The sequence below is a fragment of the Balearica regulorum genome, chromosome 1 (genome assembly GCF_011004875.1).
Source record: "Balearica regulorum gibbericeps isolate bBalReg1 chromosome 1, bBalReg1.pri, whole genome shotgun sequence".
In the NCBI taxonomy this organism is placed as follows: Eukaryota; Metazoa; Chordata; class Aves; order Gruiformes; family Gruidae; genus Balearica; species Balearica regulorum.
In genome coordinates this window covers 203,137,762-203,151,012 of record NC_046184.1, presented here as the reverse complement: position 1 = coordinate 203,151,012, position 13,251 = coordinate 203,137,762, and the positions used below count along the sequence as shown (strand labels likewise).

Here is a 13,251-nt window from a genome sequence, read left to right as displayed (position 1 = left end):
TTTATGGATAATTAGTACTTTTGGAGTTGGACCTTAGTTTTACAGATTTGAAACACAATGATGTAAAGAGACTGAATCATGAGCTATCAATGATAATCAGTATTCTAATCGTTAACTATTGCTGTGAAGATAACTTTTCTTAGGAAGGAATGACTAAAGTATTTGGAAACAAGTTACCACCAAAAACCTCACCTTTTAAAGTAATTGTTGCTTCCTTTTTTCAAGGGATTTTAAGAAGTACCTTTCTGATCAAGCTTTTACCTGCACATGAAAGCTATAAGTAGATCATTGTCCCATGAAGTTATTTTGCACAACTGTTGTAGCAGGGAGGGGAAATAAGTTATTTTGAACTTGTGGGATATAGCTAACCTATATAAGCTAAATTGCAACATCAGTCATCACGACCAGGAAACTAGTAGTACCATGCTTAGTTTTACGTGCTATGTTGTGTGATTTATGATTATTTACAAAATACCTATCCTGGACCTCTTTGTGTTTGAAAGATAACATTTCCGGTAATGTTACCTGTCTCAAGCATGATCTGGTTTTGGTTCAATCAATCAGTTTGTTTTATGAGATCAGGTGGGACTGTGATATAAGTGTATAAAATTTTGAACATGGGAAGTTATTTTTATTTATTACAAAGGAGCACATAATTAAAATTTTAATAGCATCATTTTTGAAATGCATATAACTAATTGGTTAATTGGCAAAAAAAAGCACTTAAAGACTTAGGTATTATTTTTAATAAGTCATTTTGAAACACAGTAAGTGTTTGTTTTATCAATGACAAATATTTACCAACTTATTGAAGTTTGTGCAACTTTTATTATTTGGAAATATATAGGAGAAACACAGTTAGAAATTAATTATGTGATGTGTTTGTATTTTTTTTATTTCACTGAAGAACTGCAATGGCAAGAAGAAATGCTTGTAATGCAATGCTATCCATTGATAGAAAACTAATATTGATTAATTTATAGGTTCCAAAGATTTTCAGTGGGAATTTGTGCATGGCTTGTTTGAAAATGCAATTTATGGAGGCCGTGTAGATAATTACTTTGATATGAGGGTTCTTCGGTCCTACTTGGAGCAGCTTTTCCATTCACGAGTCATTGGCAGTTTAAATGCTAGAGGCAAGAAGATGACTGGTTTCCCACATTTAATCTCTCTACCGAATTCCTGCAGTATTTTGGTAGGTATACATCTTCTGTCATCTAATATAGAAACTAAGATAAGTTATTTTCAAGAATTATTCTTGGAAATAGTTCCACAAAGAAAACCAAAGTTACATTCCAAAGGATGCCTCCATTTATTTGAGACTTCTTTTGTGTGGAGCACTGATTCTTAAGTTGTCAGAACTATTCAGCTAGTCTGTTCGATCAGTCTCCTTTTTATGATACCTGATTGGACCGTGGTGCAGGGCAGCATAGCTATGAAGAACTGAGTAAAAGAAATTGGGACAATTTATAACAAAGGAGGATATCATTAAATTTTTATATAACTTAGTATATTAACATAATAGCACTTTTGTACAGTTTGCTGAACATTCTTCTGGATGAAATAGGAAAATCTAAATATATCTCCTTATTTACAAAATTTATCAACATTCTGATATAATCTGCTAACATGCTGTGGAGGGTGTATGGAATTTTATTGGGAGATAAATGTGGATTCTGATTCTCCTTTAGTATTCCTTTAGTGTAAATGAGGGAATTTAACCGAGTTTGAAGAACTGATCTCTCCCTATCCTTTCACATACTATTGTTGTTACTACTACTAAGATTCATTTGCATTTTAATGTAGGACTCCATACTAGACCTCTAATATGACTCGGTGTAAATGGAATTATGCCAGTTAAAATAAATTAGTGTTGTTTGGCATTGTCTATCTGGATTCTGACTGTTGAGATTTGGGTTTTGTTTATTTTTTTACTTTAAACATGATGGTTATTTTCTGTAGATGTGCTGACTTAATGTCATAAAGAGAGAAGGAATAAACAAACCAGGGAGGTCTCTATTGTTGTAGATAATATGGTCAAATAGATGAACCTTTCTTCTTGCCTGCACTGCATTTAATATCTCTCAATTTCTTGTATGATTATGTGAGTTTATATTTTATGTCTTAAATATTTTTCCTGCAATTAGTTTTGATTAATAGAACACTAATAATAAAACTATGTTTGATTACTTCAGCTAACTGGAATAATATTTCTTACTAAATAGTGTTCCCTCAGTGTTTGGTGGAGAGATCTGCTACTGTTGTTATCTCTAAAGTGACATTCTATGTCCAAGTAAATCATGCACACCTAGGACGTGGTCCTGCAAGCAAAGAACAAAATGCACATGATATAACGCAATAGGATGAAGCCAGACTTTCAAATAGTAAATATTTGCCTGTAAAGCCACAATAAAAGAAACATCCAACACCATTAATCTACCTTAACCTGCAAGGCCTCTTTATGTTTGTACAAGAAGAGCATCTCTAGTGACTGTTACACTGGAACCACTATTGATGCTACTCTGCATCTCCAATGATCATGCAAACCTATTTTTAGCTAAATGATTTCAGTTTGAATGATACTATCTTCATAGATTTAAATAGAATTGAGTGCTCTTCATTTTATAAATATGTAGTATACTCTATTATTTGAATTCTAGATCTTTTTTAATTTGTCATTAATTGTACTTTTAAGTTTTCAACAGAATTATTGTAACTACTTTTCAGAGGCAGTCTTAGCATATTTTTTCTTTCCAGTTGATTGATAGCATAACTGTAATCAGAATTGCTTTTTGCTGTTTTAGAGTGGAAACACTATATAAAAGAAGATAGTTTTTTGTAAAAAAAAATTAAGAAATTTATAAATAAGATTACCAAGATATGTCATGTACTATATACTTATTTTAATCTTTGTGTCATGCACTGCATTTAATGAAATTCTTTTCAGCATATACTATTAATTTCATGACCTGAACAAATGTTCCCTCAGTTATGTTTATTCTTTTCTTCCAATGTAGGATTATCGTAATATTATTGAAAGCCTTCCAGAAGATGATAAACCTGACTTTTTTGGCCTGCCTGCTAATATTGCTCGTTCATCGCAACGTATGATCAGTTCCCAGGTAAAGTTACAATTTTCATTGACCTCTGAATCTTTTCTCTGTCCAGTATAAGCTAGAGAACCCAACCACCTTTTCATAAATATGAATTTCCATAAGAAATTCAGACTAAATGGAGAGGTTTTTGGTATATGTTAACTTTTATCTGTAGAATAGTTTAATGTAATAGCAATTACAATTTCATAACATAAAAGAAACTCTACAGGTACCTTGCATATAGAATAGAGTTACATAGATTTATTAATAGCAAGCTTTTAAAAAATATTTTATTCCAATCAAATTATTTTGTCTTAGTTTTTATTATATCTATTTATTATACAGACTTTATTAGCCTACTCCTGAGTAAATCAAAGCAGATGCCATAAGATCTCTGACAGCATGATGGAAAAGCCTTCCAATTGAACATTTAGCAGTCTGCAAGGCAAAAATCATTACCTTTATAAAGTAGTATAAAGTATAACAGTTATAATGTAGATTTTCTTTTAACTCTTTTTTTACATTTATAAAAAATAATTATGAAGTGATTACAAAACAGGAAAACCTAGTTGTTCAGGTATGTGCTTCTCAGTGAGATTACTCTATATCAACATGTTTCACTATCCTTCATTTACATTCAAGCTTTGTCATACCTTCCCATGATGGACCTCTGGGAGATGCTGAGCTTCAGAAGATAATGTATCCAATAATTTCATTTTTGCTTGACACTTCCTGCAGTTTCCCATTCCAAAGGTCATTTTGTTAGTGTAAGAGACAGTGGTTTATTTTTATATCTATGTCTTACAAGCCATTTTGTGAATTAGCTGCAAGTTTACTAAGGTTAAGTCTATTCTGAGTGTTTTCACCTTAATCTGTAGAGAGAAAGTTGCAGTCTAGTCCAGATATGAATAAATGTTTAATACCATTCTAATACCATTTAGCTCAAAATTAGAGCAAGTTTAAGACTTTGAGGCAAAGCTTAAATTCTTTATTCTTTTCTTTTTCCATTGCTTTTAGTTAAGTCTGAATGAGAGCACGCAATTACTGTATAAGCAGTAAATAAACAGTACAAATCTTTAGTGATTAGCATAATTTATTTCATTGGTAAATTAATCACATTGGATAACATGAAAGTTGATTGAATTGAGAATCTTATATCGGAGCTATGAAGTGAACTGGTCTGTATATCAAGGCTCGCTTTAATTTTCTGCATACTGTCTTATATAAGGACAAGTTATAGAGGGGGAAAAAACCCACATAAAAATAAATCATGGAATCATAGAATACCAGGTTGGAAGAGACCTCAGGGGTCACCTGATCCAACCTTTCTTGGACAAATCAATTGGAAGTTCCCTATAATTGCAATTTCCTATAATTTCAAGACTTAGAATTACATTTTTTTGCAAAGTATCTAATTGTTTGTTCACATTCACCTAAAAAGAGCTCCATGCAGAAATTTCTTATTGGTATAAGACCTTTGATCTATTAAAAAAATAAATAATTGTCTTTGAGTATTGCATTTGTTGAATATCAAATATAGTACTGGTAAATTTGTTTAAAATACATCTATTCACTTAAATCCATAGATGTCAAATTATTTGTTTTATTATTAACATATGAAACTATAAATCTATATAAAGACAAATCAGTAGGATGAAGGTGCATAGGCTAATACATTGAGCTCCAGAATTCCTCTATTACACAGCCAAAAAATGCACCAAGAGTCAGTGTAGCTCTGTTTGGTGTTACCTTAAAATCTTTTACATAAACATCAACTTTAAATGCTTTTGTTTCTGTCAGATACACTGTAGTCTGCTGATTATTTTATTTATTTCAGCTATGCTTACATAATTGTTAAGAGCTGCAGTGGTTAAAAATGCTAGTATTTGAAAATAAGTCCTTAGTTAACCTCCATGAAATCAGAATAGATTCAGAGTTCCTGTGTGAAGGGAGGTAGGTAATGAATGCATTTATATGTGGACTTGCACTCTACTGAACTGGTCTGTCATGGCATTGATTATAATCTTGAAAACATGAGACTGTTACAATTCTGTGAGATGCTGCTTTGTCATATGAGAGATTTCCTCATCCTTCCAATAATAGTTTGTGGTGGTACTTAGGCAATTTAAATAATGGAAATGGGAGACTTTTCTTATATTGTGTTTCTACCTATGAATCCTACCTCCATTCAATTTCTGACAGTTTGGCAGCTGTTTTAGATCCATAGATGATTCTATGGTTTTAGATCCCATGGTTCACAATCTGAAACTGAATGATTGCCTTCTAACAGGAGGGTTTCTCATAAATCCATTACCAAGCTAAAGCAAAGCAGAGCTGAATGAATAATGTAGTGAGAAATAAGTTGTACCAGCTCAATTGCCATGTCAGTAGCATCAGAAAGGTGAAATTTAATACCATGTCCACTACTTCACTGATTCTGTGCTAGATATGTGGTATATTCTCTTATAATTAGTCTACTGTCCCATATAGTTTCTTGTCTACTAGCCAGTATAATTTCTCAGTCTGTATTTTTACTAACATCTTTTTCCTTATGCAGAGATGCACAGAATTGTATTGGCTACACTGCTGAACTCAGGATTAGGGGAAGTAGGTTTTTTTAAATGTACTTTGAAGTTACTTGTTTAAACCAACTGACAGCAATTTCAACTTTCATCATATGTTTAGGCTCAGAGATTTAAAACAATCATTCAGATATACATTGATTTTAAGTAAATTGTAATTATCAATCTTTTATCAGTTCAAAATCTTTAAAAATAAGTATTAAAACATGTAACACTATGATCTATTTATTAACCATGGAGTTAAAGTAAAGTAATTCTATTACAAGAGATCTGATATCATTTGATGACATAATTTCACTACACAAGATGGAATACTTAGATAATAGACTTTCTGTGAATATTATTTATTTTTCATGTATAGGAATGGTAGTTTGCACTGCTGCAGCAACACGCTTTGCTGTGGCAGAAATTTGCTGCAGCACAGTGCAGCATTTTGCAGTCATGAAGAGATCTCTTCTGTAACCTACTGCATTGCAAATGCTTGGGTAAAGATAAATCAGCACTAAAAAGAAATGGACTTTTTTTTCAGTAGCCTTGCAAATATTGATTATATTCACAGCTTTTCTTTTTTTTCCAGCAGAGAACTTCAATTGTAATTTAAGAGGTGAATATCGCTAGATGTAGTATTTTAATATTGGTAATTACTAATTGAATTGTTAGAAATTACGTCTTATGGGAGATTTAAATGTGGTGAAACTGAAACTAGCCCTCAGACACTGAGGTGAGCAGCTCCAGTGCTGGCACAATCTACAGCAGAGTGCTCTAGTACGGTGCACAGGGGGTTCCCAAACTGGAGGATCCTCAGGGGGAGCCGAGAGAGCTGCCAGGAGCCCACATCTTGCGCAACAGTGGCTGTTGAGACCTGGGCAGGTTCAGGAATAATGGTGGGAGATTTAAACACAGTGAAACCAAAACTAGCCCTCAGTCGCCGAGGCAAGCAGCTCTGGTGCCGGCATGATACCAGCACTTGGCAGTGCTAGGTTAATGGTTGGACTTGATGATCTTAAAGGTATTTTCCGACCAAAATGATTGTATGATTCTATGATTTTTCATATGCAGTACAGAGCAGCATTGGCCAGCAGCCAGGGGTGAATGTCGTCTGGATTTCCTTGATTTGAGTAGAATCATAGAATCATTTAGGTTGGAAAAGACCTTTAAGATCATCAAGTCCACCTGTAAACCTAACAGTGCTGAGTTCACCACTAAACCATGTCTCTAAGTACCACTTCTACATGTTCCTATATACCTCCAGGAATGGTGACTCAACCACTTCCCTGGGCAGCCCAGTCCAATGACTGACAACCATTTTGGTGAATAAATTTTTCCTAATATCCAATCTAAACCTCCCTCAGCACAACTTGAGGCTGTTTCCCCTCGTTCTATCACTTGTCACATGGGAAAAGAGACTGACACCCACCTCCTTGCTACAACCTCCTTTCAGGTAGTTGTAGAGAGCAATATGGTCTCCCCTCAGCCTCCTGTTCTCCAGACTAAACAACCCCAGTTCCCTCATAAGATTTGTACTCTAGACCCTTCACCAGCTTTGTTACTCTTCTTTGGACATGCTCCAGCACCTCAATGTCCTTCTTATAGTGAGGGGCCCGAAACTGAACCCAGCACTAGAGACATGGCCTCACCAGTGCTGAGTACAGAGAGATGATCACTTCCCTAGTCCTGGTGGCCACATGATGTCTGATACAAGCCAGGATGCTGCTGGACTTCTCAGCCACCTGGGCACACTCTGGCTCATATTCAGCTGGCTGTCGACCAACACTCCCAGATCCTTTTCCACTGAGCAGCTTTCCAGCCACTCTTCCCCAAGCCTGTAGCATTGCATGGGGTTGTTGTGACCCAAGTGCAGGACCTGGCACTTGGCCTTGTTGAACCTCATGCAATTGGCCTTGACCTATCAATCCAGCCTGTCCAGACCTCTCTGTAGAGCCTTTCTACCCTCGAACAGATCAACACTCCCACCCAACTTGGTGTCGTCTGCAAACTTACTGAGGGTGCACTTGATCCCCTCGTCCAGATCACTGATAAAGATATAAAAGAGAACTAGCCCAATACTGAGCCCTGGGGAACACCACTTGTAACCAGCTGCCAACTAGATTTAACTCCATGTTCATGCATGAGTATGCTCATGTTCTCTAAGCAGACTGTTTCTCTCCCATTATTAGCTGCTCCTTTCCTTCCTAAACCATGGACAGAGGCCATAGAATACTTCAGGCTTTTATGTACCATCCCTTGCTTATGTTCTCTTGCATTTGTCAAATGCCCCATGTTTTCTTTGAACTTTTCCATATGTACCGAAACCCGTCTCACCCTTAATGTTCCCTGCTAGTATTATCTCCTGCTGGGCTTTGGATTTCCTAATATCATGCTGAAGTGCCCAGGCAGTACTTTATCATCTTTCTTTCTCTGTCCTTGATTTTGCTTCTTACATGTTTCATTTTTGGGCTTTAAATCCATTGACACATTCACTGCTAACTCAGTCAGTCATTCTGCTGAAAGTCATGGTCTTTCTGCACAATGAGGTGATTTGTTCTGAAGCTCACTCGGAAATACTCCTTTATTCCCCTTTTTAATCAGCTGAAAGTAATGTGCTGTCCAGTATATTGTCTCCAATTTTCCTTCTACCTTATGCCCACTGCTCATGGGATTCTGCTAACAGTTCCCTGAACAAACCAGTGTCTGCTTTCCTAAAGTCCAAAATCTTAACTCTGCAGTTTACCTCATGCCTATCCTCAACATACATATAAATATAAATAATAATTCCTGCCTGCATTTGCAATGTTGGCTATTAACTACCACTTTAGAAATTTCCCTCAGTAATGTCATCATTAATAACACAGCTTTTTCACATACATTTTAAAATATAAAGATATACAGTTACAAATAATAGTATTAAAAATTAGTATGACTGAAATGTAACTCTTAATTTGATTTAAAATTTTATAAGCTAGCATGTCTTTCATGAATTTTATGCAAGTTTTTAAGATATAATTCCCATGAAAAATTTGTTGATGCAGTTCTTTGACATAGTATAAAGCTTGTATGTTTTATTTCTCATACTCAGTAAAAATCTCATCTTGCAGATCACTGCTGTAAATATCAATTTGGATGTGTACAGGACTAGAATGCCCATTGTTATAGAGAGCATTTAAAAGTGTGTAGAAATGACCCGTGTCTCTATTCATACTTATTTTCATGTATTCATACTGTGACATTTCATACTCATCATGAATGGCAGCTGAATCATTTGAAAACTTAAGAGTTTGTTCTAGCAGAAACTCGACATACAGAAATAGTATTCACACATTACATCAGTATGACTTAAGTAAATTGTATTATGTGAACAAAGTCAGGTTTACAAACTGTGGTGGGTTGACCCTGGCTGAGGGCCAGGTGCCCACCAGAGCTGCTCTATCACTCCCCTCTTTCATTAGACAGGGGAGAAAAGGTACAATGAAAAAAAAAACTTACGGGTCAAGATAAGGACAGGGAGAGATCATTCTCTAATTATCATCACGAGCAAAACAGACCGAACTTAGAGAGGGAATTCATCTTATTTATTACTAAGCAAAACAGAGTAGAGGAATGAGAAATAAAGCCAAATCTTAAAAACACCTCCCCCCACCCCTCCCATCTTCCCGGGCTCAACTTCACTCCCGGCTTCAACCTCCGCCCCCCCAGTGGCACAGGGGGACGGGGAGTGGGGGTTATGGTCAGTTCATCACGCGGTGTTTCTGCCGCTTCTTCATCCTCAGGGGGAGGACTCATCGTTCCCCCGCTCCAGCGTGGGGTCCCTCTCACGGGAGACAGTCCTTCACGGCCTTCTCCAACGTGAGTCTCCTCCACGGGGTGCAGACCTTCAGGAGCAAACTGCTCCAGCGTGGGTCCCCCACGGGGTCACAAGTCCTGTCAGCAAACCTGCTCTGGCGTGGGCTCCTCTCTCCACGGATCCACAGGTCCTGCCAGGAGCTTGCTCCAGCGCGGGCTTCCCACGGGGTCACAGCCTCCTTCAGGTGTCTCCACCTGCTCCGGCGTGGGGTCCTCCACGGGCTGCAGGTGGAATCTCTACACCCCCTCATCCTTCCTCCATGGGCTGCAGGGGGACAGCCTGCCTCACCATGGTCTTCACCACGGGCTGCAGGGGAATCTTGCTCCGGCGCCTGGAGCACCTCCTGCCCCTCCTTCTGCACTGACCTTGGTGTCTGCAGATGTTCTTACATCTTCTCACTCCTCTCTCTGGCTGCAAAAGCGCTCTCTAACTGTTTCTTCTCTTTCTTAAATATGTTATCACAGAGGCGCTGATGGGCTTGGCCTTGGCCAGCGGCGGGTCCGTCTTGGAGCCAGCTGGCATTGGCTCTATCAGACACAGGGGAAGCTTCTAGCAGCTTCTGACAGAAGCCACCCCTGTAGCCCCCCCCGCTACCAAAACCTTGCCACGCAAAACCGACACACAAACTCAGGCAAAAAAGCGTGTTGCCTAACTGTATACTCCACAGAAACTATACTGGCACAGAAATCTCACACTGAATGCATTCTTTTTGTAGATGTGATTGCTTAAAGAGAAACAGCAATTTCTTTAATGAAATCCATTAGAAGTCAAAACGAATAGCTCATCATACCTTAGTGTAGCTGCTAAATATAGTACTCATTTAGAATAATTACTGCTACTCTTCTGTGCTTGAAACTTAGAGATTTTGTAGAAAAACCCAATTATCTTTTTTATAGCTATTTTTTATTTTGTGATGAATACTTGTTTAGTTAAAATTAATAGTAAACTAATAACGGAAAAGAGCGTAGGGCAATCTAGTAAGGCAAACAAGGTAAGAACCAGGGTCAGGAAACATGAAGTGCATCTTGCCTCATTAAATGTGATTGCAATGATCTCATTGACTTCAGTAAAACAGCATTTTATTCCTGGGTTCTTTTTTTTTTAACCTTAGTTGCTGACCTGCTCTTATTTTCAGCAAGTCACTGGCTGGTTCTGTACCTCTTCCCACCACTCCTTGCATATCTTGTTTAGTTAGATTAAAACTGCTCTCTGTCTTCCTAAAACTAGTCAGATGTATGATTGTAGTATAGTTCCAGGGCTGGTTTTTACCTTGTTAATGACAGCAACAGAGAGAGCATGTATAGGGCAGGGTGTACAAGGACACCTGGAACTCTTAGATTGCTGGATCATGCTTGAGATTATACACCAAGTCTCCGCTGTTGCTATTTCCCAAGTCAGCTGAAATAAAGTTAGTGAATATGTCCACTCGATATTAGGGTCATACATCAGACTGCAGTGGTTCTACTGTATAGAGAATAGTGAGGCTGTGCTGCATGATTATTTTTCAAGGTGCAATTGTAATATAATGATAGCTGTAGTTTGTTGTGTGTTTGTCAACAAACTAAATTTTCTCTTTCAAAATCTAGCTCAACAGGACTCTGAGCACTGGTACCTAATTTTGTATCATCTACTGCTCCTCCGGAATTCTAATCATGCCATGTAGACTAATATGGGCATGATTATTGAAAAGCATGCAATTGAAATTATTCTTGATCTTGTTATGTTATTGCTATAGATGTCAGGATGAACATAAATATATTGTCTTAAAATAATTTAGTATTTATATAACCCTTGTATCAGCTGTGCAGAGCATGTAATTACTGACATTTTTTATATGCATCCCACATCACAAACACATGACTACTAGGCTTTAGCAGAAATTGATGAGTAATGCCAAAAACTATTTATTATTACCATGAAATTCAACGATCTGAGTACTTCAAAAGAATTTTTAAAATATGGGGAGTATTTTTTATATAAACTGTGGTGCTGCATGAAAGAAATATGCTGTGCCACATAATGAAGTGGAAGGCACAGTACTGTGCTCTAAAGGAAAACACAGCAAAGGTGCAACTAGAATACTGGCTGCGTCAGTAGTGGGCTTGTGCTGTCCATTTGCAGCATTCTGCTGATTTTCTTTCCTTCTCCACTGAATCTCTGCTCTACAGAGCATCTTCCTAGCGTCAAAGGTATACAATCCTCTTTTGTATAAAGAAAAATACAGGTGGTGCTTTCCCTCGTTTGCTTTTGTATTTTGATTAAGGCAGCATGTATCTCTGTATTGACTCTAGTCTTACTTCACATCCTTATCGAGTGAATGAGCAGCTTTGAGATAGCCTTGAGGGAACAACAAAAGAGCAAGCATAGACCTACGCTGTTTCTTACTCATCCATATACAGTATGAATGATTTGGTTATGAATGCCATTAAAGTACTTTCGTGCTGACATAGAAACCTAGAATGGTCTGGATTGGAAGGGACCTCAAAGATCATCTAGTTCCAACTCCCCTAGACCAGGTTGCCCAAAGTCCCATCCAGCCTGGCCTTCAACACTTCCAGGGAGGGGGCATCCACAACTTCTCTAGGCAACCTGTTGCAGTGCCTCACCACCCTCACAGGGAAGAATTTTTTCCTAACATCTAATGTAAATCGACCTTTCTTCAGCTTCAGACCTTTACCCCTTGTCCTATCACTACATGCCCTTGTCAACAGTCCCTCTCCAGCTTTCCCTTCAGGTAGTGGAAGGCTGCTATAAGGTCTTCCTGGAGCCTTCTCTTCTTCAGGCTGAACAACCCTAACTCTCAGCCTGTTTTCATAGCAGAGGTGCTTCAGCCCCCTGATCATCTTTGTGGCCCTTGTCTGGACTCACTCCAAAAGCTCCATGTCTTTCTCGTACTGGGGAACCCAGAGCTGGACGCAGTACTCCAAGGTGGGGTTTCATGAGAGCGGATTAGAGGGGCAGAATCACTTCCCTCGACCTGCTGGTCATACTTCCTTTGGTGCAGCCCAAGATACGGTTGGCTTTCTGGGCTGCAAGTGCACATTGATGGCTCATATAGAGCTTCTTGTCCACCAAGACGCAAAGGTCCTTCTCCTCAGGGCTGCTCTCAATCCATTTTCCACTCAGCCTGTAGTTGTGCTTGGGATTGCCCCAACCCATGTGCAGGACCTTGTGCTTTGCCTTGTTGAACTTCATGTGGTTCACACAGGCCCACCTCTCAAGCCTGTCAAGGTCCCTCTGGATGGCATCCTTTCCCTTCAGCGTGTTGGCCACACCACACAGCTTGGTGTCATTGGCAAACTTGCTGAGGGTGCGCTCGATCCCACAACCTCCGTGGACCTTGTTTTTGCAGAGAGGGTAAGTTTCATTAGCAGCTCAGTCTTAGACTACTTTCCCAGCCATGTGGGTAACTGCAGCCAAACTATGAAGAACAGTATGGAAGCATGTGGTTCTGTCAGAAGGCATATCAGCCTGAAACCCATTCCTTCTTTTGACACAGTAAAGACATAGTTGCATTGCACTGAGTTACTACTTTCTCAATATTTACCAAAGTGACTACGTTATGACTTCATATTTTAGTTTCAGCTGTAAAGTCTTATAAAAACAGAAATATCTCCTTGAATGGCTGTGTAAAGGGATATATTGTTTCCTTCAGAGAAATGAAACGTAGAAGTAGTTGCTGTGCTATGACTACATCCTTTTAAAACTGGTAGATGGCAGTAGAGTATCTGCT

At 38.2% G+C, this 13,251-nt stretch overlaps 1 protein-coding gene across 2 annotated transcripts in view; it reads left to right on the top strand.

The window, feature by feature from the left end:
- DYNC2H1 (dynein cytoplasmic 2 heavy chain 1) overlaps positions 1-13,251 on the top strand; it is a 180,606-nt gene that overhangs the window by 117,750 nt on the left and 49,605 nt on the right. For both annotated transcript variants that reach the window (XM_075742293.1, XM_075742292.1), the window contains 2 exons: positions 984-1,195; positions 3,018-3,122. In XM_075742293.1, the coding sequence (XP_075598408.1) occupies positions 984-1,195; positions 3,018-3,122 (317 nt within the window). The remainder of the gene's footprint in view (positions 1-983; positions 1,196-3,017; positions 3,123-13,251) is intronic.